The following is a 26634-nucleotide window of genomic DNA, read 5'->3' on the forward strand; positions in this document are numbered from 1 at the left end:
CCACACATTTCGGTCTCCAAAAAAATTGTCAAAAATGCTAAGAAAGGGAAAATTGAATACGAATTGGAGTACAGACCGACTGCACTTCTGTCGCACTTTTTTGTCACGGGCAACAGCCAGCACTAGGCATGCATGGCAAGTCTGTTCTCTCACTGACTCAACTCTGTGTGTATTTTGCAGGAGGTCTTACCATGTGCTAAGAGGTGCGGGGGGATACACGACGCAGTGACACACAGCTCTTCTGGGGGACATGGGACACATGGTTATAATAGGAATCCAGGTGGGATGTGGGTAGATGCCATGGAGTGTAAGATACAATCCATGCGCCCTTTACCACCCTCATCCCACGGCCATTCAGCAACCTGGGACCTGGGTGACCACTTGGCCTCTGCCTTCCTGAAACACTCTTGTTTTCTTAGTTCCTGCTGCACCACCCAGGCTATCCCCAGCCCGTTAGGTATCTTGATCACAAACAGACACCCCTTCCTGTGGGTTGAGTATTGGGTAGATGCAGTCCCACACCAGGGTGGACACAGCCCATCACCACCCGTTGACAGCTTGGAGACTGGGGTTCGGACTAGATGTCCACCCTTAATCGCCCCACTCCCACCCCAGGTCAGGCGTCCCTTATACAGAACACAACCTGTGCGGTGAATCAAATTAATGTGAAAAATCGTGGCATATTCTTCTCTGGGTTCCTTTTAGGTAGGGCTACAGCCCCCCAGGGGATGGTTCCTTCTTCAGACTAAAGCCAGCCGAGAAGGCAGTGAGTAGTCCTGGAAAGCCAGGCCTGCGGCACTCCTCTGAGTGATAACAAGGGTTTTAGCGCCTCTTCCTGGACTTGCGCTAAAGAGGTTGGTAAGCGTGATTCTGGCCTTGCTGGTGGTTAAAGAAGTAAAATTTAGAATAAATGACTCAGGCTCTAAAATTTGCTGGACTTCAATTTTACCAGCCATGTGACTTTGACCTTTGGTCTTCTTTTATGCCTCTTTAAACCTCCATTTTCTCATCTGTAAAATGGGGCTATTAATAGTACTTCATAGGGTTGGGGTAAGAATGGGCACCTTTAAATATGATAAAGTAGGGACTTTCAGGACAATATTACTTTTCAGCAAATGTAGATGGTGTCATTAATTGATATCACTGTCTCAGGTCACTTTCCGACTCCTGCCCACCCCTACCTTGATACCATTTCCTGAGGCCTCCCACTTTTTCTGTATCACTGCTACTTTTCTCTCAGCCTCCAACATCTCTGCCTAATTCCTTGCCTAAAGATTCATGTTCTCCTAAGATTCTTAAGGGAAGGGGCCCTCGTTTTTACAGATATGAAAGCTGAAATAGTTTTAGTTCATCTTAAATGAAAACTGAAGTCTCATAACAAGCCAGGGACGAATTCAGATTTTATTTTGTATTTTAAATACCTCCGTCCAGGTGCCCATTCTGACTACATTTTTCATAAGCCTCCCCCACCCACCTAGAGAGAGAGGAAACCAAAGGGTAAATATGTCTTATCCCAGCTTGCAGCAGGTGTCATGCTATTTGGTTTGCAGGGCTTTCAGCAAAACAAAAGGCCTTTTCTGTCCTTTTACAATATATGCTCTCTTTAAAGGTACTCGAATGAGGGGAAGAAAAAAAAAAAGCCTACACTGGACAAGATTTCGGCTTCTCACAGACAGAAACTGGGCTCTTAGTTGCTGATTCACTCTTCACAGGGAAAACTAGATGCCATTAAACACATGATTTTCTAAATAGCGTTTAACATTTTATGAGCGCGTCCTTTTGAAATAACAAATATGAGTGACATTCTCAGCAAATTAATATGTTTACAGTAGGATTGAAAACTTTTAAAAGCCACTTAAGATCTCTTTTATAAAATCAACAGAGAGAACCCTGTCTGCTTTAGTAACAGTATATAATAGCATGTTTGGTTATTGAGCTGTTTTAAATGTCTCCACCTTGCAGTCCCCATAGTTACCACTGGTGTTCAAAGGTAATAGAGCTTAAATGGTACAAGCATGTATTTAACCTCAATTTAAAAGTTCTAGAGTCCCTAAGGGTTCATCATAAACATCAAGATAGCTAAAATTTAATTAGGCATTTACTGTATGCAAGACAGTATGCTGAACCCTTTCATTCGTTATGTCATTTAATCTTTCCAAAACTCAATGAGGTCAGTACCGCTATGGATCCCCACTTTACAGATGAGCAAACTAAGGCTTAACAAGGTTAATAGCTTGCCCTAGGTCTCAAAGCTAGGAAACTCTGATGAGTTTTGAGAGGCTTTGTGCTCATTAACTGCAAGGCACCCCGCAGCCTCCCTGTTCACTCATTGCCAGCTACAGTGAGGGAGGCACCAGAAAGGTGGGCGTGGATATTTTTGTTTTCAGATGTAACAGCCATTTTGGTAAATCCTTTGGGTCCTGTTTCACCTGGAATCCATATATTCAAAGTACAGGTGATAGAACTAAATTCGCTCATGAAACAGAAGTCAATCTGAGGAGACTTCATGAGAAGAAAGTGCTGGGAGTGGAGTTGGAAATCTTGGTGGTGGAGTGCTTACCTTTTGTGTAAGGAGTTTGAAAAGCTCATTGTATTGATAGTGTCTTAGAGCATTTCAGGACATAGTCCTAAAAGTTCTCTTTAGTGTTGCATTTTTAAAAATTCTTAGTCTTAGAAAAAGTGTACTCTTTCCCTACTATTTCTCAAATGAACTGTTAGTCTGGAAAGTCCTATCTGTGTGTTGATTTTGAGCGGGGCAGGGGTGCTCACTTTTTGGGTGAAATAATTATTCATATAGTTTATTAACGCCTTTGGAAAATGTTAGTCGTAACTGGCCTGGGGAGGGGGAAGGATTCATGGTTGATGAGACGCTTAGCCAAATCCCACCTACTCAAAGGTAGCCTGTCAAGATTCAACTTCTCTTGTTTAATCGCCTAGTCCAGCTAAATAATAACATGAAACAAAGCTAACTGAAATCAGGACACCTGATATCAAGATTTCATGGAGTAAAAAGCCATTGTGCAGCAAGGAATATAACGCGTTGCTTCTTATCTTTTGATAACAAATAAAAATAAGCTTTCCTGGGCTCGGTGGCTCCTAGAAAAGACAGGCTTTTGAGGATCCATTGTGGAGCCTGGCATTCGGTAAACAAGCCTCAGCAGTTCGTACCGTCCCCTTCGGACGCACACGTTGGGGCGGGGGAGCGGGTGCCCCTCAAAAATGACAGCATTTCTGGGAAGTGCAGTTGCCACGGTGCCCGTGAAAGGAGGGGAGGAAAAAGCCCAGGCCGATATCCTGTTATCAAGCTTTCCTGCTGCAGCGGGGCGGACGGAGGGGGCTTTTCAGAAGACGTCGCTGCAGACCAGATCCAGGGGTGCCGCTTGGCTTCCTGCGGCGACGCGGTTGTGTGGATTTCGGGGGGCAGGCGCCGGGGGACCCGCAGCGATGCAGCCGCGGGCGGCTCACCGGCGGCCGTGCTGAAGCCGGGAGGTCCCTCCCGCAGCGGAGTCGGGGCTGAGGAGTGGCTCAGGTTGAGCCCGGGGGGGGCGGAGGCTGCCCTCCCAGCCCAGCCCTCAGCCCTGCGGCGGCCCGGAGGAGCCTTGGGGGCCGGAGCCTGTCTGCGCCGCGTCCGGCAGGCCGGCCGAGAGACCCTCCCTCCCGGGGCAGGTGGGGACTTCCTCGACCCCGTACCTGCCGGGCCGAACCTGTGGGCGGCAGGCAGCGGGCGTGGCTGGTTACAGCAGCTCGGAAATGCAAGCGGTGGCCGCCGCCGCCTCTCGGGGCTCGGGATCGGCCCCCAGCAAATAAGGAGCCAGTTGTGGACCCGAAGGAGGAGGAGCGGCCGAGCATCTCTCTCTCTCTCTCTCTCTCTCTCCGGCCCCTCCGTGTCCTTTCAATGAGGACTTGCTGCCGGCGCCAGAGGTAGATCTGCAGAGCCTCCCTCCCGGCTGCTGACCCCGCTTACATCACTAACCTGTGACAAGCGCATCTCCACGCCCGGTACCTGCTCCCCCGGCGGCTCCCGGCTCAGTCCGAAGAGCAGCCTCTTTGTACGCCGCCGACATGGCCAGCCAGCAGGATTCCGGCTTCTTTGAGATCAGTATCAAATATTTGCTGAAATCCTGGAGTAATAGTGAGTAATAGAAAATAACCGTTTGTTTGTTTGTTTGTTTGCTGGCTGTTGCCTAAGGTCCGAGAAATGAAATCTCAACTGGACGCATGGGCTTGTGAGCCGAGGAAGTTTTTTTTGTTTGTTTTTTTTTTTGCTTCCATCTGCTAGGAAAATCAAAATGTCAGAGACTGAACTGGCTTTCCTGAAGTGCAAAGGCTGCGGTGGAATTACAGGAGCTTTGGTTTGATTAAATTTGCAAGTGTGATGGCCCTTCAGACGCTGGCCAGCGCAGGATGGGGGCATTCCAGGCTGCATCTCCTGCCTTGGTGTTTGTTTAATGTGTTCAGGTTTTATCGAAATATTTTGTGAAGTGTGGTTTAATCAAAGGGGTGTGGCAGGGTTTCACAGTACTTCATAATTGTTTTATTAGGGTATTGTCTAAAGAAAAAAAAGTACTTGATAGTCCAAAACCTGACTCATCTTTTTTTTTGACTGTAGAGGCATTTGCAGATTTATTTGATCTCTCCCTGTCCATGTGGCTGGTGTTCAGAATATGCTAGTACCGTATTGGACTTTTGGAAAAATGCTGACGTTTGTTTTAGTCCCAATAATGTGCTTTTCTGAAACATAAACAAGTGAGGTGCTGACCATAAAATCATTTATTAGGATATCAGAATGTTATGGCTTCTGAAGTTGCATTTCTGACCTACTTAAAGGTTTTTGCAGTCAGATCTTTCCAAAAGGCAACCTCTAAGGCATCATGGATCTGGAATCAAATTAAAATGAGGCCTTCAGGTGATCAGTGATGCCTTGTATTTTCTGAACAGTTTAAAAACAAAGTCTTCTTTATTTCACCAACCAGCCTTTGTACTTGTTTTGGATAAAAGACCGGCTGGTGTTACAGATCCCTAATTGTTTGAAATTTTTAAACATTTTCCAAGAAAAAAAAATTTACGTTGTATTCCGTGCATACTAATTAACCTACCTGTGCTCAAAGAGCTGGCGATTAATTATCTCCTCCACAAATGACCTGTGGCCAAGATTGTTCTTATGTAAACAAAAGCTGGGCAGGAGAACCTGTGCCATAATTGCTTTGAGAAGAGAGCCAAAGTACCTTCAGCCTGAAGGTATTCAGGGATATTCATCTCTAAATGATATCCATAGAAACCTTCTTTTCCAGGTCATTTTGCACCACTGTATCCACTCTGGGGCTTGTCTGAAGCTGTTTTGCTACAAGTGGGAAGCCATTTGGGAGTAATACTGTCACCCTAACACAGCATTCCTTTGTTACAGTCCTCATTCATTTATCTTGGATTCCTTACTTGTGTAATACTTCACACTCAAGGGGTGAATATTCCTTTGTCTGTTTACCCTTTGATTAATGAAAAGAATTGGACATACAAGGTTCTTTATGGAGCAATTTTCCAATATCTGGAGAGACTTACTGTTTGACATCGGTGTGTGGTTTTGAATCATCATTTTGAGTACTTTGAGGCCAGATGATTTTCTTCCATCCATTTCTGTCATTGCCTCATTAGATAGAAAATGATGTTGTGACAATCCTGAGGCCAATGGGATTTCTTTTAAAGTCTTTCTCCCCTTTTGTCTATTTTCAAATTACTCTAGACAAAGTCTATATTCTCTCCACCCTTCTGAAACTCTCCATCCCCCCTCCCCGCCCCCCTCCACGTCAGGAGATGGTTCAAAATGCCTGTTCATTTCTACTTTGAGAGTGTCTGGGACACAGTTTTGAATTCTTTCAATTCATTCAGCAGTTATTTATTCCAGACCTACTACATGCCAGGCTGTGGAGCTACAAAGGTGACTCAGACACAGCACCTGCCCTCTATCTTAATTTCTTTCTGGCAGAAGAGTGAACTTGGTGATTCTCTAACATGCCTTCGGGGGTCAGAATGTTTTTCAGTCCTTTCTTAAAAGAGGAAGAGGAAATACACCTTATGCTTAGGCTTCCTTGAGCTTGTTGCAACACTAGCATAGCTCTCAGTTTTACATATTTTCAGTGGCAAAAAAGAGAAAGGAATTTGTCTGCGTGGAAGACAAAGTGAAAAACAGAAGCCTTAGGACGCTCAGCCTACTCAGGGCGCCGGGGCCGGAGAGGATGCACCATGGGCCCAGCATCCCAAGTTCTGAGAGGTGAGGAAGGCCCCCTCTGCCACATACCCGAATGGAGAATCAGGCCTCTAATTATGTGGTGGTGCTTATTTATAAGAGTACAACAATTAAAAAGCAATAAAACAAGCTCTATAACCATGGCTGACTGCTTTGCAGGGTGGTAGTAAGAGGAAAGATGATTCTGTGAGTATTTCCAGGTTAAGATTTCCATCTTTTGTGTTTTTTTTTAGATGGCACATTGTAATTTTGTATATATTTGTCTCCTCTGAAGAATTAGCAAGTCAATTATATCAGTCATTGCCTGGTGAGATGTATTAGCTTTTCGCTCACTGGTCATTTTGACACTCCCTTCTTCCCTGGCCTGCCCTGCCAGGCTGCCCTTTCATTTTAATGCAGGTGGGAATTCAAACGGCCTTGGTGTCTGGAAATAAAATGTCCTCTGTAGACTTCACCGCTTTCCTTATCCGCTTGGACGCCTGTCCTGTTGCTTCTTCCCCACTCTTATCCAGGCCTTCCCCAGCTGGTCAGTGATTCTCACAGCTGCACCCTCTTGATGGCCATGGCCATGGCCACCATGGGCCCTCTTCAATTTAACCCGGAATATTGCAGTGGTCTCCTCCTGGTTCACCTGACCCAGAGGAGCCTGGAGAGGCTTCTGGCAGCTTTTCAAAGACTATACCACAGCCTCCTCTGCCCCCGAGTGTCGGGGACCACCATACAGGACCCTCTTTGAATTCCTCGTTCGTATTCTCTCTTGCTGTTTCTCTGTTCGAGCCGTAGTTAATCAGCTCCCCCTCTGCATTTCACTAACTTGCTCTCCAGTCCATGCCCGTCCATACGTCAGCCCCCTAACCGGGCACGCCCTCACCTAGAACACACAAGCTGCAGAACCAAATAGGCCTGGTTCAGATCTCTGATTCCTGCATTTGTGAGGCCTTGGAAAATCAATTAACTACTCTCTGCCTCAGTTTTCTCATCTGTAAAATGGAGGCAACAATAATGAATACCTCAGAGGAGTAGATGAGGCTTTAAGATGTTAAGTACTTAGCACAATATCTGGCACATTGTGAATCTCAATAAATTTTAAAATAATAGTAATGTATGCCAGTGCTTCCCTTTCTCCTAAACCCACTTAAAACCAAACTTAGACCATTTTTCACCTTAACATTGACAGCCTCTCTGGAGTATTCCATGAACAGTCAACATTCACTACAGCCCCTGCTTTGGGCCATTCTTTTTTCTAGATTTACTTTTTATCTTTACCCCTTTTTCCACCTCAGCTTCTAGTGGACTATGCCTACCTTCCCTAAGTACATACCTTCCAGCGGCGTGGGGGATGGCCTGGGAGTGTTCTCAGTGGTCGAAAGTCGTCTTGGCCCTCCAGGTTTACTACAGAACACGTTGAGAGCAGATAGTTCCAAGCTATTTCACGGGAGAGGAGGGCTGGCTTGTACTGATGCAGAGAGCTGCTGGCTCGGCTCTCCTGCTGATCTGAAACTTCTCACCGGCGTTCCTTGGCTTTCTATCCACCCCGTAATAGCCAGTGAACACGGGGCCCAGTGGATGAAGGGGCATTCAGGGTCCATTCGACATCTCCATCTTTCCAGGGCGGGACAGTCTGTATCTTTCCTACAATGTTGACAAACCCTGCTACCCCACAGAGAGAAATCTTTGAATGCTTGTTAACGCTTCCAGGGAATGAGAATTGCATTGACAAACTGCTCTGGGGAACTGAACAAGCCCCTGGCCTGTTTTGTAAGGGACTGCTGTACATTGTCAAATGACTCATGGTGCTGTAGAAAAGCTTGCTTTATTGGAAGAACTGGATGTGGCATTTTTCAGATACGTTGCAGTGAGATAAGTCATGGCGGTAAGGACAGTATTTCTGTCCAACATAGAGGTGCTGGTTAGTATATGGTAAGCTCTGGGGACGAAGAGAAACCACGTTCAAGTAAGGACTGAAAACGTGTCCGATTCACTGCAGAACAGTACTCATTGATCCCTGTTTTTGTCAGCAGGACACTGCAAAGATGCTATGAGAAAGCCTTAAGAAAAATCTCAAGACGTTAGTTCAGTTCGTTTTGTAGAGTTGGTTTAAAGAAGTAGAAAACTACAGAGGTTAACCCAGTTGCCTAAGTCCAGCAGAGCGGTGCAGCTCAAGTGCAAGGACCCCCACCCCGTTCTTCTAACAGTGGGGAACGCCCAGCAGAGAGTTACACCCGGGTTCCCGTAGCCATGGCCACCTCGGCCAAAGTTGTGAGAAATGGAACCCCAGATCGATACCCGCCCTCTCTAAGTAGAAAGAGTTGATGTGTCCTGGGTTTATGATGGAGGAACATTTGAGGTTTGTATTTGCTTTTGTTTTTTGGGTTTTTGTTTGGTTTTTGTTTTGGCTCTTTTTTTTTTTTTTTTTTGGTTGAAATGCATGAACAATCCTAGAATCTAGAGGAGCAGTAGCTGCCACAGTGCCTGAGGGCCCACCCTGTGTCAGATGTTATGCTTGGTAAACTATATGTAGGGCAGATCACATCACTGTTTGTCCAAACTGAGACACCTTTAAGAGTGAAAGTTAATAATTACGCTGGGACACTAGGCATAAACGGGCACTGCCCTGGGCAAAGGAGGCCATATGACCTCTCTGTTTATTATCTTTACTCTTTCCAGTAACCCTGCCAGGTTACGTATGATCTACGTCTTACAGATGAAAATGAGAAAAATGAAAAAATGAGAGTTGAATTAAGTGGTTTGCTCAAAGCCAGGATGGCAGTAAGTGCCATAAACCCCTCCCCCAATCTAGTCGATAATCTCATTTTTAAAAAATTACCCATAGAATGAGCAAAGGATCAAGAACACTTCGGGGAATTTAGTGCTTTACGGGGACTTTCATTCTTGTTGGCCGACACTCAATTCTTCGCCTCCTCCTTCCCTGTCTACCTCTGAAACCGCCCCCTGCCCCGCCATCTCTCTCAAGACGCGGTGCTGGAGAATACCATCCCCTTAGCACAGACCTGTTTGAAAGACCTAAGTATTAACAGCTCTTCACTCTCATTATTAATGTAATACGCAGCCAGTTCTGTGCCTTATGGTCATTTGATTTCACACACACACACACACACACACACACACACACACACAGGATTATAGTAAAAAGGTACATTTCTTCTGGTAGAGTATTTTATGTTGATTACCCCCATTTTTAAAAGTACATGTAAATACTTAATTAAATAGCTCAAATAAATAGGAATATTTTAATGGTCTTCTCTTAGAATTGTCCTTCGCTTATCTTGTTGGGGTTTCTCTGCTCTGTTGTGTTCTTTTGGGGAAACAGTAGCAAACCCCTAATTACCTTCAGCAGTGAGAACAGGGAGACTATTTCCAGGGATTATGGAAATCTGTCTGTAATTCGGGTATCTCATTTTACCTGATAGCTCTGGTTTCCGCCACCATAAAACCCCCCACGAGACTGGCCACACGAAATGATTCAATTTCAACTTCCTTGCCTACTTTTGCGTACTGCTTGCAGAAGTTGCCAACAAGAACCGAAATCGTCAGAAAGGCAAACAGCAGTAGGCAAGAAGGAGAAATGACCTGGATATTTTTACAATGTGGGAACAGCCCAGGATATTTGAGAAAGTTGCCAGTATTTAGATGTTTCAACTGATATAACATGCAAAGATGCCCTTTATTTAAAAGACATCTGTTTCAGAACAGTTTAATACCCATGACTTATTAGTTCACTTTTGGGTACAGTTCAAGAAATTGAATAGATTCCATGTGTCCTGATCATCTTATTAGTTACCTCTATATTTTTGAGCCCGGTGAGAGTGTCCTGGGCTCAGAAGTTAGTTTGGGCTGATGAGAAATGGCATTTTCCTTGTGTTGGAGGTGTTCTATAGATTGGCAGCCCTGAATATAAGCCTTTTGTGCAGGTTCTTTGTTAGTATTAAACCTTAAATTTAGTTAGGGCCTTGTAGTTTGCTCAGCGCCTTCTGACACCGCATTACCTCATTTGATGAATGAGATGCATTGATGCTGAATAAACTAGCTTCTTCTTAAATGTTCCTGGTTTGGGATGAAGAGGCTTAAATTCTCCCAGAGTTCAGCTTCTGTGGTATGAGATACCCGCACGGCATCACATAGGTATATTTTGTGAGGTTTCAGATCAAATGAACAAATAATGATCTTAGTCCATGGTCTTGGCCTTTGAATGGGACTTTTAAAGTGCAGTATACCTTGGCATTTATCACGTAAGACGTACAGAGGTGAGTCCATCCAAAAAACACACGTATTAAAAATTCCCGAATTTATTTGTACCCTAACATTTCTTAGTCTTCTTTTTTTAAACACCTAAACATTTCTACTTTTTCACAATATGGTGCCTTTTGGGAATCGCCCACTATTTGCAGATGACCCAGGGCAGAAGGCTGAGCTGGCACCGACTTCCTGGAGAGCGGCATTTATGGAGAAGATAGTACACAGCTTTATCTCTCTTTTTTTTTTTTCTTACTAATCTCTCTCATTTGGTGGATCCCATTCATCATATTCATTTCAGTATTGTTCCACTGTAGAACTGTTGGCTATATGAATAAAAGAAAGCTCTTTCTTTGAGTTGAAATGTATCTCCCAGTTTTGGAGGAGCAGTGAGAATAGCCTTTTCCATTAGAACATCTTTACTTACTTTTCGATGCTGCCTTATACTCAAAAACTTACTATCTTAGTATCAGCTTTTCTTGGTTATTACTCCAAAATGTCTTGCTGCTTGACAGTGTCAAAGACGCAAGGCAAACGCTCTGCATTCCTGCTTTCTTGAGCACCTTCTGTGCACTAGACACTCTGCTTTGAGAGCTTCTTAGCTGAATCAGACCTGGGTCCCACCATCAAGGGTCTCAGAGCTTCCCTTCTTCCTTCCTTATGAGAGTCAGAATTCAGGACTATTAGTGCAGAAGTTCCCAGGACTAGGAGAGGATCCAGTGATATTTCAGAGACGCTGTATGCCCTGGAGAATTTTATTTGGGAGGATGTGTTTGATAGATTCTGTTGACTTTACCTTTCTGGGTTTGTACTTTGGCTGCATCAGAGAACTATTGGAAGCCCGGTGTTTGCAGGCAGAGTCCTGTGAGGACATTTTCCAATATTCCTCCTAGCAGGATGGCTGACGGAGAAAAGGAAATGTAAATTATTTACTCAGGAACACTTGACCAGATGTCAGTATTTGGGAGAGCAAGGGTTTCGGATAGGCATTCTTTACCTTAGAAAAATGTGAAGAAGAGTTAGGACGTTTATCAGGATTTTGGTGGCGTGGGACTAATTTAAAGCCATTATACTTCATTTGGAGCGGTCCTCTCACTCTTCAGCATATTTGGGGGATTAGAGAGAAGGAATGTGTATGTATGTGTATATGTGAATTATATATTTCTATACGTTGTTTAATGATCATATATCTCACCTATGTTCTTACAAACACTTCTTTATACAGAACATACAAGCACAAGCATTTAAATGTTAGTCATCCAAAACTCCAGATGCTAAGTAGTGAAAGTTTATATTCTGCCAGCATATCAGGCTCTGTAATGAGTCTGATTTTGGTTTAATTCCTTTCTACTGTTTAGTCATTTGATGAGCTGCATATGGAAATTTAAGCCAAAGCCATAATATTTCAGCCAGTACTTTTTATGCTACAGTAAGGACTTGTTGTCATGTCAATTTAAGGGAGTTGAAATCTTTTCCAAGAAGACATTCAAATCTACATTAAGGGCTTTTATCAACTCTAATTTGATATACAACTCTAACTGCCTCTGCTGTTCTCAATCAATTGCAAAGTGCAAAGTAGTTTAGCAGTGGAAGACAGCTTTGAAATTTCTAGTATTTCTCGGCTAATGCCACAAGCATAACATTATGGAAATATACAATTAAATCTCCATTAAATGTTTTTGTCCTAAGCTTAAGAAACACTAGGCTGACTTCTTTGAGTCTGGATTTAAACAGGTAAATATATATTTTGGCAGCCACGAAAAGGAGAGGGTATTAGATTAACTAGGGCAATACTTTAGTAAAATTCCATTTGAATGTTATATTTATGTAGGAAGGATTCAGCAAATCAGTACAATGATTTATTATGTAACCGTCAAATCAATAAAATGCTTCAATTGTGCAAATACAAGATTAGGTTTTCCTTCCCTGTTTTTCTGTTAATTTTCTGTGTGTGACCTTGATCGTCTCCTTCCCTTACTTCCTTGTGTGAAAGGAGCAAAGCTGACACTGTCTAGCTATTTTGTATGAAGGGTTTTGAATGCCTCCACTGAAAAAAGAGGTTTATGTAAACATCGTAATACTTGTCGGTTATCTCTCCTGTCCCATTAAAGCCAGACCAAAGGAGGGTGAGCTGTACATTCTTGAACTTGACTGATAAGTAGAGACCCGTCTCTGACTTTCTAAGCTTGGTCAGTTTCTCGGACTAGCTCGCTCTTCAGTATTCCGAATAAGAAAAAGTTGTCACACTACACAGCCTATCAGGTTCTTTTTATTATTTTTACAGCAAAGTGACTGTGTGTCTAACTTAGTGAATTTGAACAGGGCTGTCTCCAATCTGAAGTGTGGCATTCTTGATCCAGAGACGGGCATTTCTTTCTGCACAGTAAGATATGGTGTTTACGGAGACTGCTGGCATTCTGGAGGTTTTATAACATAGGATCGTACAGCCAGAGGATACGCTTCTAGGTTTTGGTAGATATCGTGTTTCAGTTAAGCTATGTTGAAATAAAGTAGTTCGTAAGGATGCAAGATGCTATTAAAAAATCTGTCTGGGGCTTCCCTGGTGGCGCAGTGGTTGGGAGTCCGCCTGCCGATGCGGGGGACGCGGGTTCGTGCCCTGGTCCGGGAAGATCGCACGTGCCGCGGAGCGGCTGGGCCCGTGAGCCGTGGCCGCTGAGCCTGCGCGTCCAGAGCCTGTGCCCCGCAACGGGAGAGGCCACAACAGTGAGAGGCCCGCGTACCGAAAAAAAAAAAAAAAAAAATCTGTCTGAAACATTGTTTGGTTTTTTATCCTGTTCACCTTTACTTAATGCCTGCAGCTAGGTAGAAAGCTCTGTGACAGCTTTAAAGAATTGTAGAACTAGAAAAGTTGCTCTAGATAAACATACTGCCTGACTTTAGCAAATTATAAGCAGTTAGTTTAAAGTTTGCAGGTTGGAGTACCAATGAGAAGATAAATTGCAGTTTTTCTTAGGAAAAAAAAAAAACCCTGCTCTTCAACTTTTAGTTTTTGAAAACCACATTTTTAACAAACCTTCACTAAAAATGAGGCCTTGCAGTTGAATGACAACATGGACTTAGCCTTAGTATCACTTGTACTATTTCAGCGCCCCAGAATTAATCTTTTACTTTTCTTTTTTTTTAATTGAACTATAGTTGATGTACAATATTATATGTTGCAGGTGTATAATATAGCGATTCACAGTTTTTAAAGGCTATACTCCATTTGTAGTTATTGTAAAGAATTGGCTACATTCTCTGGGTTATACAATATATCCTTGTAGCTTTTTTTATGCGTAATAGTTGGTATCTCTTCATCCCCTACCTCTATATTGATCTTCTGTTTTTCTAATGAGAATCGTAGCTTCCCTGGGGGAGTTTATAGAGAAGCCCACCCCCTGTTGGGCCACACTGGGTGTTTGGTCTCCCTTCCCTCATGATTTGATAGTGGCCCTGAGGCCTGTCCTCATCTTTTCTTCTAAGACAACCTGTCCTCTTTCTGTTTTACTTGACTGAATACAATTGCAAGCAAATAGGAAAATGAGACATTTAAGTCTTCTCATTTTGCATTCCATTTACTAAACAAACCCCCAGTCCTTATCATTATGGGAAGGTTAATCCTAGTTTATGCCAACTGAGGTATCAGTTTTGAAGGTGTTTTAAAACGTGGCCCATTTTCAACTGAAAAAAACTATTTTTTTAACTAACAATTTAAATGCTTGAACTTGAAGAAAGGTCACAATTATGAATGAGAATGAAGATTCTATCACAGTTTAAATATCCAAAAATCTGTTTTACCTTAGCTTCTTTTCTTTCTCTTGTTAACTGTTCTATTTGCCACTTCAATGATTAGTACCATTTTCTTAGGGGGGCAAAGAAGTTGAAATTCAAATTATTATCATTGTAATTAGTCAACCGCTTTACTTATGTAAGAAAAAAGGAAAAAGATCTATATAAATTGGAAACTACTGAGTAGGATTCTGAAGATCAGTGACTTTCATTCCTAAATCCTAAATCCTTCTTGTCACAACTCAAAATACAGTAACATACCTGCCATAATGGTAGGGTTAATACATAGAACTAACTTTGCCGTCTAGTAATTTGAAATGTGTCATTTTAGGATGCTTTCGCTATATGTAATAGGTAACTTTATAATGGCTGAAAGCATAAAGACTTAATTAGCTTGCCCAACCACAGCCTGGATGGAGCTGGGAGGTTCTGAATGGCTTTAGAAGCTGGAGGACCCAGACCATTCTATGTTTTTTAGACTTGTCACTGCATGATTACAAAATGGCCACCTTAGTTCCAAATATCTTTGCTTTACTTAAGAGGAAGGAATGAGGCCCAGTTTAGGTCTGTCTTCTGGCAGGAAGGAGAAGATTTTGCTGAAAACCCCAGCAAACTTCCTCTTGCAGCCCTCTGACTGGAATTGGGTCACATGCCAATTACCGGCAAAGTTGAATGGAATTACCATGTTGGCTTCAACAAATCATGGTGCATACCCTGCACTGGGGTGGGTCCACCTTCTGTTAGACAAGACTTCTACCTGCTATCTGAACAGATTACTCTTTTACCAAGAGAAGAGGGTAGCAACCAATAACAACCCCCCTAAAATATAAACTGTACAATGGTAGATGACTATTAATTATTAATCATCACCTGTTGTAATATAACATCGCATTAAATGCGATAATAGTAGCTGATATTTATAAGCCCTTATGACATATCAGTGCTGTATTAAATGCTTTACCTGCATCATTTCCTCGAATCTTCACCGTGACCCAACTTGGCGTATACCATTTGTAAGTGACAGAGCCGGGAATCAAACCTAGACTCTAGGATAAACTCTAAATTATGCTACCTCTCATCATTATTTGTAATATAAAGTTATTGATTAACAGTAGGTGAAATAGATGAACCTCAGGTAGGAGCAGAAGTATATTGACATGTAATTCCTAATAAGTTACCTCAGTGGTGTTTGTCAAGAAGCAGTGGCAAAGAGTTCGAGAGCACTCAAAATAAAAATTCTCTATCTCTTTGCCTCCAGTTTCAGAAAGAGGAGAATTTTCTGATGTTTTCTTTATTATGGCCATTCAATAAGAACTTGAGTCTGCTTTTTTTTTTTTAAAGCAAATTGTAAGGAAGAATATTACTAGATGAGAAACTTAAGCCCTTGAAGATTGTACCCAGTTCTCAGCCGAAGGAGAAAAAAACCAAAGGAATGTAATAGGTGTATTAAAATCTGTTGTTAGATTAAAATGAACAAATACAGTATTAATTTGAGGGCCATCTGACAGTAGTAGATGAAATACCCTTAATCTTGTCATTACCCAAGAATGACAAAATGTTTTCCCATTTTCAGATATTTCCAGTTATGTAGAAATGTCAGTATTTTCCAATGAGGTTCAGATTTCAATCTCCTTGTTCAGATTCAGCTACTAATTTGAAAGGGGCTTAGCTTGACTCACTTTACCTATCCACGGCCCCCATAAGCTAATCTTGCAATGGTCCAATAAGAAGAATTGGCTGTGTTTCAGCCAATGTGCTAAGCACTATCTCATTTAAACTTAAGTCAAATCCTACTGAGGCAAATCTCATCTCCTAGATGAAGAAACGTAAAGCAAATAAATAAATAATACACACATACACACATAGAGACTTGCCCAAGGGAAGTGCGTGAATAAGTTCTGGCTCCTGGATTCGATTTGCTTCTGGCTCTGGAGCCTCTATTCCTCTTGGCAGCCCAGCAGGAGTCATGCCCAGCCCCCTTCTCCTGTGATGATTTCCCACCAGAATGTTTGAAAGAGGCAGGCCCTCACTTGTTCAGCCCTCAGTGCAAGCTTGCAACTGTGATTCAGTTGCTGGGGGAACTTCTGGAATGCATGTTTCTTCCTGAAAATAGGAAAAATCCATTCTTTGCCACTCTGACCCGTTGCATCCAGCCTTTGGACACAATCTGTGTAGACAGCAGAAAAAACAACAACAACAAAACCCTACTGAATTCTAATAGTCAGAGATGACTTTAAGCTGGACGTGGATCAAGTCCCTGCTCTTAAGGAAAGGATTGTCCAGTGAAGGAGACCTACATAAATCAGTAATTACAATCAGGGCTCCCCTGGTGGCGCAGTGGTTGAGAGTCCGCCTGCCAGTGCAGGGGACGCGGGTTCGTGCCCCGGTCCGGGAGGATCCCACGTGCCGCGGAGCGGCTGGGCCCGTGAGCCGTGGCCGCTGCGCCTGCGCGTCCGGAGCCTGTGCCCCGCAACGGGAGAGGCCGCGACAGTGAGAGGCCCGCGTATGGCAAAAAAAAAAAAAAAAAAAAAAAAAAAAAAGACCTGGAATCAACCCCATGAAAGAGGAAATGCATCTCTGAGTCAGAGTGACTATAGTTTGTACATAAATCTCACCCACTGACTCCGAAGGCCAGCTTTTCTCCGTAATTTCACTGCTTTGGTGACAGTCACCTCCAAGGCTGACTGAAGCTGTGACTTCATCTCTCTCCTCCAGGTCCCTCTTTGTGCTCGTTTTCCTCGTCACAGATGCTGCAGTTTCTCTACTGGTCAGGACCAGTCAAGGAACCGAGTCCTTTTCAACCCTTCTCTGTCGTTCGTTCAAAACATGGCTGAACCCTCTTGTGCTTCCCTTTCCACGCCTGGATCTCTGTCACCATCACCCCTGCCACAGCCTTGTTCCAGGTCTCCGTCACCTCCCATCTGGAGCATCAAAACTCTTCCTCTCCAGACTTTCTGCTGCCACCACCTGGCCGCCTTTCCAGGGCGCTCCGGTCCTTGCCACGTCCTTGAGTGGTGGCCTTCACCTTTGTTCTTCTAACCGGGTGCCGGCACTGAGGGTGTGAGGTTTGCACAGGCAGGGCTGGCACGATGTCTGCGGTAGCAAAAAGCACCCCGGATAATTATTAAAGTGTCGTTATGAGCTCAAAGTCATCCTCTGAGTTCATCGTCTGGACCGTGTGTATCCGAAGCGTCTGCTTTGGTAGGTTTAAGAGTTCTGCAGAAGGCAGAAATGGCTCCGTCTCTGACCCACGCTCCGTAATCACAGTCGTGGCCCAGGGGTGGGGCGGAGGGTTACCGTAGTGTTGGGGCTGCACTTTAAGGTAAAAGGAGTAACACATACTGCTCTGTGCATCTTCCTGCTGCTGAGATTTGAAGGGTCTGGATTTGACGGGCGTGATGCAGAAATTAAGGAAACGCTGGCCTAAAGTTAAGTAAAAGCCCACGATCTAAGTGTGTAATTAGCTGCTAATAAAATAAATGAACTCAGGCAAAGGATCTAACTCCTCGTGGAATGTCCACACTCCAATGTCCCGCTCAGCAGTTCTCAAGTGTCCCTTATGCACAGAATAACAGTCATCAAACTGGCCCGATGAGCTCATTAAATGTCATATTGTTCTGCCGGATAAGGCTCTTGTTTTAGGGATTGACTCAGAGACTGTCACTTCTTGGGCCAGGAGAATGAAAGTACTCTTCGGGCCCTGGGAAGAAGATAGCGAGGAGTTGTGGATACTGTTCCTGGGCCATCCCTCCCGTCTCAGTCTGTCGGATCGGACTGTGTGTTAATACTGAAAGATGACTTATATTGAACAGCTGATTTATTCAGCAGTGTTTCCATGAAGCTTCTGCTATAGACCCACACAGTAGAGAGGAGGTTAGAATGTTCCTTCTGGACGGGGTTCAGCTAACGCCAAAGAACAACCCAGCCTTGATGGTTGCTGGGCTGGCAAAGCCGCGTGTGCTCAGAGCTTGAGTCCAGGCCTCCATCTCCTTCCTTGTTAACTGGAAAGTAAGCCCCATCCAGAAGAGTCAGCCAGGAGCGTCATCCCGTTTTATTTGCTCTTATTTTTTTCTTGCTGAAAACAGAAGTGAATCACACTCTTCAGGGAGCCCTGCTGCCGAAGGAAATGATGCAATGCTGGTCACGTGGCACAGAGGAAAAAGGCCCATTATGCAAACCTAGTTCTTCATTGTGTTCTGGTGTGAGGAGAGGTTCAATCCCCACGCAGGGAAGCAACACAGAACTGGGTTTCTTAAACGTGGATCCTTTTTCTACACGGAGGAACCATGTTTTACTTCATTTTTGTCTTTTTTATTCTTCTGCCTTTTCCCTTTGGATTCATTAATTTTGACTATAATACAAAGTATGGAAAGAATTGATTTAAGCTCGTTTGATTTACTTTTTCTGTATGATTTGGGATAGTTATGAACATGTGCTTTGCCTTAGCCCCTAACGTGCCATGTGACCTTGAGCCTAAGGTGCTTCCACTCTGATTCTGTAGAAAGGTTTTAATATACATCATATATATCTTCATAAATAAAAGGTGTACATGTATATTTAATATGCCTACCATAAAGCCTTACTAATTAAAGGAGTTGATGTTTATGAAATGTTTAGTAAACAGCCTCACTATTGTAATTCCTTGACAAATGGTAGCCATTATTGTTATGAATTTATCTAATGAACGCTTGTCTAAATTCCTCTGAGTTAATGGTTTTATCATGTTTGCTCATTGCCAAGACAACAGGACAGGGACCCAAAGAGTCCTCGAGTCTCGTTGTGACATCTTCTTGGCTTGGATATCTGGTCTTTACCACTCCCTATAGCAGACATTTCGGTAAAGAAGTATGTTTCTGGAACTTCAGAAAATAAACCATCTGCAGAGGTCCAAGTTGAAATACCTTCCTTTCAAATTCAGAGTTGTGTGGCGTGACCGCCAATACAGCAAGGTATTAGTATGTGCTACAGTTGCAGCCTTTCCTGTAAGTGTCACATGAATTAAACCATAAGCACGTGTTTTTTGGACCTGAGCCAAAGTCCTCTCCCAAGTGTGAGTTCAGTTGTCACCTTCAGGGTGAAGTCTTCTCTGACTGCCTCACTTCCCCTGCCCTTTCTACAGACCCGCGTTGTAGCAATGGCCACATTGTTGGGTAAGCGTGCTCTGTGGTCTAGGTCCCTCCTGGGATCAGAATCCTCTGTCTGTTCTCATTGTTCTATTCCCCAGACCTTTCGGAGCACACTGGCTCTTGTTAATCAACTGTCAAATGTTGACAGAGTGAATAAAACTACCTGAATGGGTGTGGGAGGCTTATGGCCAAACTTAACGAAGCATTCATCCCATCTTGGCTCAGCCCCCAGCAAGCAGTAACAATGTTTTGTATTTGGAGGTTCTTTCTTTTGCTCCAAGCCTAACTCGTCATCCACTCTCAGCTGTAAAGTCTCTTTCCTTCTGTGACCCTCACCTGTTTTCCTGGAGTGGATTTAACCTGTTAAATGGCACCTTTGTGTTCGCAGAACTCAGGGCCAGATGTGTCCATGAAACTCATAATGAAGTGACAGTGAAATATATTAGGTAGTAATCAGCCAACTTCAGGGAATATTTCTGTATTTCTGTTGTTTTTGTTTTAAATCAGTGAACACTGTCAAAGATTGCTCTCTATAAAAAAGTATTAACTTATTCCTCCATTCGTCGAATTTAACTTCACTTTTAAACCTCCCAGCCACTTTTGCCAGATTGGAAGGAAACCATTCTCAGCGAAATGACTGAGCTAATTTAATTCTTTACTGATCAGGGTCTTTTTCCATGAGAGGGATGCCGCTGTGTCACGTTTGGAGAAATTGATCGCCTTAGTAGAAAAAAAGTTCTGAACCCAGAGATTTCATCATGATGATTATGGTGGATGCACTTGGAGCCTCGCCTCAATTGGTCATGGCCCGATGGGCTTCAGGAAGTTCCTGCAAGTGAATCAACAGCCTTCCCCTTCTCTTCTTATAAATTATTAGATGCCTGCTCGAGGAGGGCACCGGGCTGCATAGAGCACACTCAGCAGGCCTACCTCCAGCCTTCTATGGGCTTTACAGTCAAAGACAGCTGCCTTTGATGGAAGGAGAGATGTAAGGAAGCCGCAGAACAAAAATGCTGATTAGATAAATATTCTATCTGTGCCAGGCCTTTCGCTTGGACTCAGGGATACTGACCTAAATAATCATCCAGAGGATAAAGTGATTCATCTTTTTATGTGGAAGAAGGCAGAGCCTTCTAAGAGGCTGTGACATTTGAACTTGAAGAATGCCACAGAAAGGAAGGGAGAGTGTAGAGGGAGATCGTGATCAGATGCTGGGAGGGGTGAAATTCATGGGTTCAGGGAACGACGGCGGGATCACAGGGTCCCAGAAGGAGAGTGATAGGTGGTAGCCATAGACACATGGGGTCAGATCATAAGGTGCATTCATGAGCTGCCGAAGGGTCTGGGCTTTATCCTGAAAGCATCGGGCGAGCCCCACAGCTTTTGAAAGCCGGGAGCAACATGGTCAGATGGGAGTCTTGGCTGAACATGGAGGTGGAGAGGATCTCTGTGAGGAAAACCCAGGAAGGAGGTGACAGGGACTCAAAGTCAGGTAGAAGGAGAGGTGTTGGAGAGGAGGGAACGGTTTCGAGCAAGTTGCCTGGAATAGAGTTGCCAGGGCTTGGTGTCCTCCCTAAATCTAGCCTGCGCCTGATTTTAATGCATGATGTAAACATGTATGATGAGGTAGCTCATGCAAGCTGCTTAAAAGAGAGAGCAAGAGCCGGAAGCGGTTACCTGGGAACAGTGTTGGAATTATACGTGGAACAGAAGTTGTGCTCTTAACGTAGAGTATTTGTGTTGAAGCTAAAAGGTGATGGTGGAGTTAGCTCTTGACAAAACTCATTTGATTTAGTGCACCAGAATAACAGGCATTTTGCTGTTAACGTATATAGCCTCTGTTGAATTTGCTTCATGGTTATTCCCAGGTTATAGATTGACAGAGGTTTTGTTTTTCAATAAAATGTAAAGTTTAGATGAGCAAGTGACGTTGAATCCTTTAAATGTACAAATAGGGCTCTAACGAGTGCTGCATAGCCCACTGGAACACTTTGGGATGTCTTGAGCGTATCAATTCGTCTAAATTGTCTAACCAATTTTTGTATATGGAAGTCTCCCGGGAAAGTGTAATTTTCACAGGAAGGCCATGCATCAGGAACAGTCCCAAACAGAACACTTCTTAAGAAACAAGGTTCAAGATGATCTCTGTTAGCTGCTTTTTGTTGCATTCATAGCCATGCATGGTTTGGTCCTGCATGGACAGACAGGACCTGCTCTCACTTTCCTTTCTACCTTCTAGGGAGAGCAGTGTCCTTTCCAGGCCCATGTGTACTTCTGTAAATTGCTCTAGGAGAAAATTTCTCCGAGTCTTAGGCAACTTGATGATGACATATTTTTTCTGTGTTTTTGTGCCAGTTCAAACTCTGTCCCATTAGGCTAGTTGAATCAGAGTCTCCCAATGCCTCCTCCCTGCCCTTACGTGAGGAAACTTCTGGAAGTTGTATTAACTTTTGTGGTCTGCCAGGCGTGGCAGTAACTACTTCAGAATGCCGCAGAGTCTGTAACAATTCATAAGTCATGGCAGGCGGTTCGTCATCACATAAGAAAGTAAGGCAGACATGCACCCAATCGGTCATAAAACAATACTGTAAACCTTATACCTATACTGTCTTGCACACTCAATTCTCTGAATTATAACTTAAAGTTATAATTTTGTATCTACCACATATACTATTCAGGAAGGCACATCAGCATGTGAACAAGCTCTTTAAAAGCCCCTTAATAATGAGGATTATTTAAGTAGATGAACCGATAGCAATAAAGTTGGGACAGAAATAATATCGATACTTTATTTTTAAAAATTATTTATTTTTTATTTATTTTATTTTTGGCTGTGTTGGGTGTCTGCTGCCGCGCGGGTCCCCTCCAGCTGCAGCGAGCGGGGGCTACCCCTCGTTGCAGTGCGCGGGCCTCTCGTTGCGGTGGCCTCTCTTGTTGCAGAGCGCGGGCTCCAGGTGCGTGGGCCTTCAGCAGTTGTGGCGCACAGGCCTAGCCGCTCCGCGGCATGTGAGATCTTCCCGGACCGGGGCTCGAACCCGTGTCCCCTGCATTGGCAGGTGGACTCCCAACCACTGCGCCACCAGGGAAGCCCAATATCAATACTTTAAACGGACAAGTTATACAGTAACAGAACTCCACTCATATGGATACCTATTTAAATATTTCCATCCCTTTCCAGTCTGAGAGCTCAAAGTTATTGCATCCCAGGATGTAATTGGGTGAGGAAAAGAACTGTTTCCCTTTTATTTGGTTAAGGGAGGTTTTGTGGTGCAAGTCGGATTTGTAAAACGTCTTTGAAAGAGAAGATGTGTTGGCAGGATTGGGAGGAAAAGGTATGTCAAGCAAAAAGTGTGGAGTTGGAGTGAAGAAGCGAAGGAGAGGTGTGGTAGGATGGCTGGCCAGAGCAGCTGAAGGGAATTCCAGAACTACCTCCTGGAATGAAATAGAAGCCCACCAAAGCTTCAGATGCACATTTGCCAGTTTAGCTTTCTGCTCGAATAGGAGCCCATTTTCCCCAGCGCTCAGAGTACTTCTGAGGTTTCAGGTGGGGATTAACTGATGAAATGACTCTGCCGTGGGAACAGTGTGAATCGAGCTTGTGGTGTGCCTGTATTGCTAATGGAAGTCTGCGTGAGGAATTGACATATTGTCAGATCGTTTTACCAGTTTTTCTTCCCACGTTGATGTGGCTTAAAAATTAAAGACATAAACAAATGAATAAATATTCATTGAGAATATACTGTGTGCAAAACACTGCAGTAGGAGCCAGGTGAATTGCAAAGAAGTGTGAGGTACTGAACCCAAAGAGGCAGGCAAGGTGGAAATGTATATTTAGTACGAATGACGGCGGTAATACAGTGGCTATCCCAAATCCATGTGTACTCAACTGTAATGTGGGCGATATAGTGAGACAGGGCTAAGGGAGTATTAAGATGTTTAAAAATCTGTTTCCTAGTCAGTTTTATATTTTTGGTTTTATATGGATTTGGCTGTCATGTGGAAGCATTTCATATCCGAGATATCTTTCATGGTGTTTTTGCGTCTCAGCGTCTAGGAGGCAATCTGGTAGAGCGGGAAGAGCACAGACTTCTGAGTCAGGAGAGCTGTATTTGACTCCTTTTTTTCTGGCATGAATTGAGTGTGCGATCTTAGACAAGTTACTTTAATTTTCTCAGCGGGGATAAAAGTAACCACCCTTCAGTCTTGAAACCAAGTTCACAGTCTTACCCAGCCTGATTTTTTTTTGGTTTTTTGTTTAGTTTTGTATTTTTTTTGTTGTTGTTCTTTCTTTTTTTGGCCACACCAGGCGGCATGTGAGACCTTAGTTCCCCAACCAGGGATCAAACCCGCGTCCCCTGTAGTAAAAGCTCGGAGTCTTAATCACTGGACCGCCAGGGAAGTCCCCCTAGCCTGATTGTTTTTCAAGTGATTAATAGATGTTTCCTTATTGAGTCAATAAATCAATATTTTTATCACCTATTTGTGAATATTTATGACTACAGATATTTACTAATTCATAGATATGCAACACTGGCTTTTCTTAATGTCTTTCCATGTTTATTCACAAAAATTGTTTCCAATATGTCTAAGTTTTACAAAGTGGTAATTGGTCTAGAGAACAGCATGTACAATAGAAATATAATGCAAAGCCTTTATGCAATTTAAAGTTTTCTTGAGGCCACATTAAACAGTTTAAAAGCATCTGAAATTATTTTTAGTATTTTACCTAGTCCAGTATATCTAAAATATTATCATTTTGACATGTAATCAGCATAAAAATTATTAATGAAATATGTTCTCTTTTGGGGGAATAATTCAGTGTGTATTTATCTCGCACCACCAGCACATCTAAATCTGAATACCAAATTGGTCAAAAATACTTGATCTCTATTTAGATTTCATAAAACTGACAGTTTAAAAAAAGTAGTTTTATGTATGCAAATTATTTACAAATACACCTAAAATTTTTCCAGTAACTGAATCAAACATCAGGTTTTCAATTTTAAACTGATTAAAATTCAGTAACTCAGTTGCACTAACCACATTTCAAGCACTTAATAGCTATATTTGGGTGGTAGTGAACAGCACAGGTAAAATTATCTTGAATTATTTTTCAGTAGGTCCCCAGACTTTTAGGCAGCAGAATCATTTCATAAAAAAAGTAAAGATTGGGCTTCCCTGGTGGCGCAGCGGTTGAGAGTCCGCCTGCCGATGCAGGGGACGCGGGTTCGTGCCCCGGTCCGAGAAGATCCCACGTGCCGCGGAGCGGCTGGGCCCGTGAGCCACGGCCGCTGCGCCTGCGCGTCCGGAGCCTGTGCTCCGTAATGGGAGAGGCCACGACAGTGAGAGGCCCGCGTACGGAAAAAAAAAAAAAAAAAAAAAAAGTAAAGCTGTTCTAAAACTGGGTTTCATTTTGGGAGTTACCTTATACTGACTATGATTAGTGGTGACTCCTGACTCCTCTCAGCTTGTTCTGCCTGCTAGATTTATGACATCTCCTTTGAATGAAGCTCTCTAGATTAGCCTAAGGAATGTTTAGTTGCTTTTAAAAATGCTGCAGAAGGGTCGGTGTTTTTTTCGTAGTAAGCATCTGAATCCATTATCTTTGCAGATGAATAGGCTTGGTCTCCGGCTGCTTGACTCGCCCAAGATCCCATGGCTAGTTGTGGGGCAGGTATCCCTTAAACCTGGACTTATGGGTCCTTGCTGCCCCTTATTTTGCCTCGTTTAGGTGCAGGTGGATCCCTGGTGCCCTGCTTTGGACACCTTACGTCTTACCTGAAGGAGGACCCTTTTTCAGGCCATATTTTTTGATTCTCAAAAATATCATCAACCCCAAATCCAAAGTGCAGTGTGGAGACCCTATGGTATAGACAGGATGGTCTCAAAGAATCCTTGGGCAGAAGCAAGGTTGTGGAGAGGAAGGTGGTGGAGAAAGAGGCTTCCTTAGTAGTAAAAATGTATGTGGCTCAGTGCCTTCCTCCTGCTCCATTACTGACTTCTAAAGGCAAAATTTAACTTAGTAGAAAAACAACCATTACAGTCCTCGAAGTGGTGGTGCTCTTACTATGTACATTTCTATTGTATAAAGTTCTCTTTTGGGAATGTCTGTTTTTTGCTGCTAAATAAAACCAGTAAAGATGATTCATAAGCATTGGGTGTTAATGGATATGGGATACTTAGCTGAATGATTCCTAAATGTTCAATGTGACTGGTTTTTAGACACTGTTGGCTTCTATATGCTTTTCTTAATGAATAGTCAAAAGGGATATGAGCTAATTCCTTGAGCTCCTGGCATTAACTATTTCACCAGAATTTACATACTTTATAGAAAAGGTTAATGTTTTCAGGACCAGTCAAAACTTCAAGTTCGGAAATCTTTGTTTAAATCATGCTTTCTTAGATGCAAGTAGTTGTTTACTCTCATTTTATTTATTATTTTTTTTTTTTATTTTTTTTTTTTTGCGGTACGCGGGCCTCTCACTGCTGTGGCCTCTCCCGTTGCGGAGCACAGGCTCCGGACGCGCAGGCTCAGCGGCCATGGCTCACGGGCCCAGCCGCTCCGCGGCATGTGGGATCCTCCCGGACCGGGGCACGAACCCGCGTCGCCTGCATCAGCAGGCGGACTCTCAACCACTGCGCCACCAGGGAAGCCCTACTCTCATTTTAAATGTACCTATCTGAGCTCCTCTTGTCAAGTTTATTGTATTAAGTATATAGATGTTTTGGATAAAAATATGAAAATCCTAGAAGTTTTCACCCTCTACTATTGACACACTAGTACATCGTGAAGACACCCCCTCTTCTGTTCTGGGCCGCTAGTGAGAAATGTCCTTACAGACTATTAAGGGTGTCCAGGAGACTTACTCTAAACTAAAGGCAGGTATTGCCCTGCCTTTGGCATTGTCGTTAATTGTGTGAATGCTTTTTAGAATTTTTGCAGATATGAAGTGATCATTTGTTACACATCTTATCTTTTGATTTTCTGCATCCAGTTTGCTGAGGGTTTTAAAAACTGAACAAAAACCTGCTTGATTTGTGTATAAACAAAAGTTAGACTTGGAGTAAGAACTTGGATTAGACTCTGTATAATGTACTTGGATTTTGTGACATCTGTTTGGGCAAAGAAGCTGTGAGGCTGTTTTAAGATGAAAAACACATTCAGGACAATGTAAGTAAACCCCAAGTTTTGGGGGGTTACTTCCTGATTCTTCATTATGTTTT

At 43.3% G+C, this 26634-nt stretch overlaps 1 protein-coding gene across 10 annotated transcripts in view; it reads left to right on the forward strand.

The window, feature by feature from the left end:
• Window positions 1-26634, forward strand: part of FRY (FRY microtubule binding protein) — a 426981-nt gene that overhangs the window by 168017 nt on the left and 232330 nt on the right. For 2 of the 10 annotated variants that reach the window (XM_059042183.2, XM_059042184.2), the window contains exon 1: window positions 3149-4132. The exons of the other annotated variants lie outside the window; for them this stretch is intronic. In XM_059042183.2, coding sequence (XP_058898166.1) covers window positions 4063-4132 — 70 coding nt within the window. In that variant the 5' untranslated portion in view covers window positions 3149-4062. Of the gene's footprint in view, window positions 1-3148; window positions 4133-26634 lie in introns of those variants that run through there. 10 annotated transcript variants of the gene reach the window in all.

Source organism: Kogia breviceps, chromosome 16, assembly GCF_026419965.1.
Source record: "Kogia breviceps isolate mKogBre1 chromosome 16, mKogBre1 haplotype 1, whole genome shotgun sequence".
Classification (NCBI taxonomy): Eukaryota; Metazoa; Chordata; class Mammalia; order Artiodactyla; family Physeteridae; genus Kogia; species Kogia breviceps.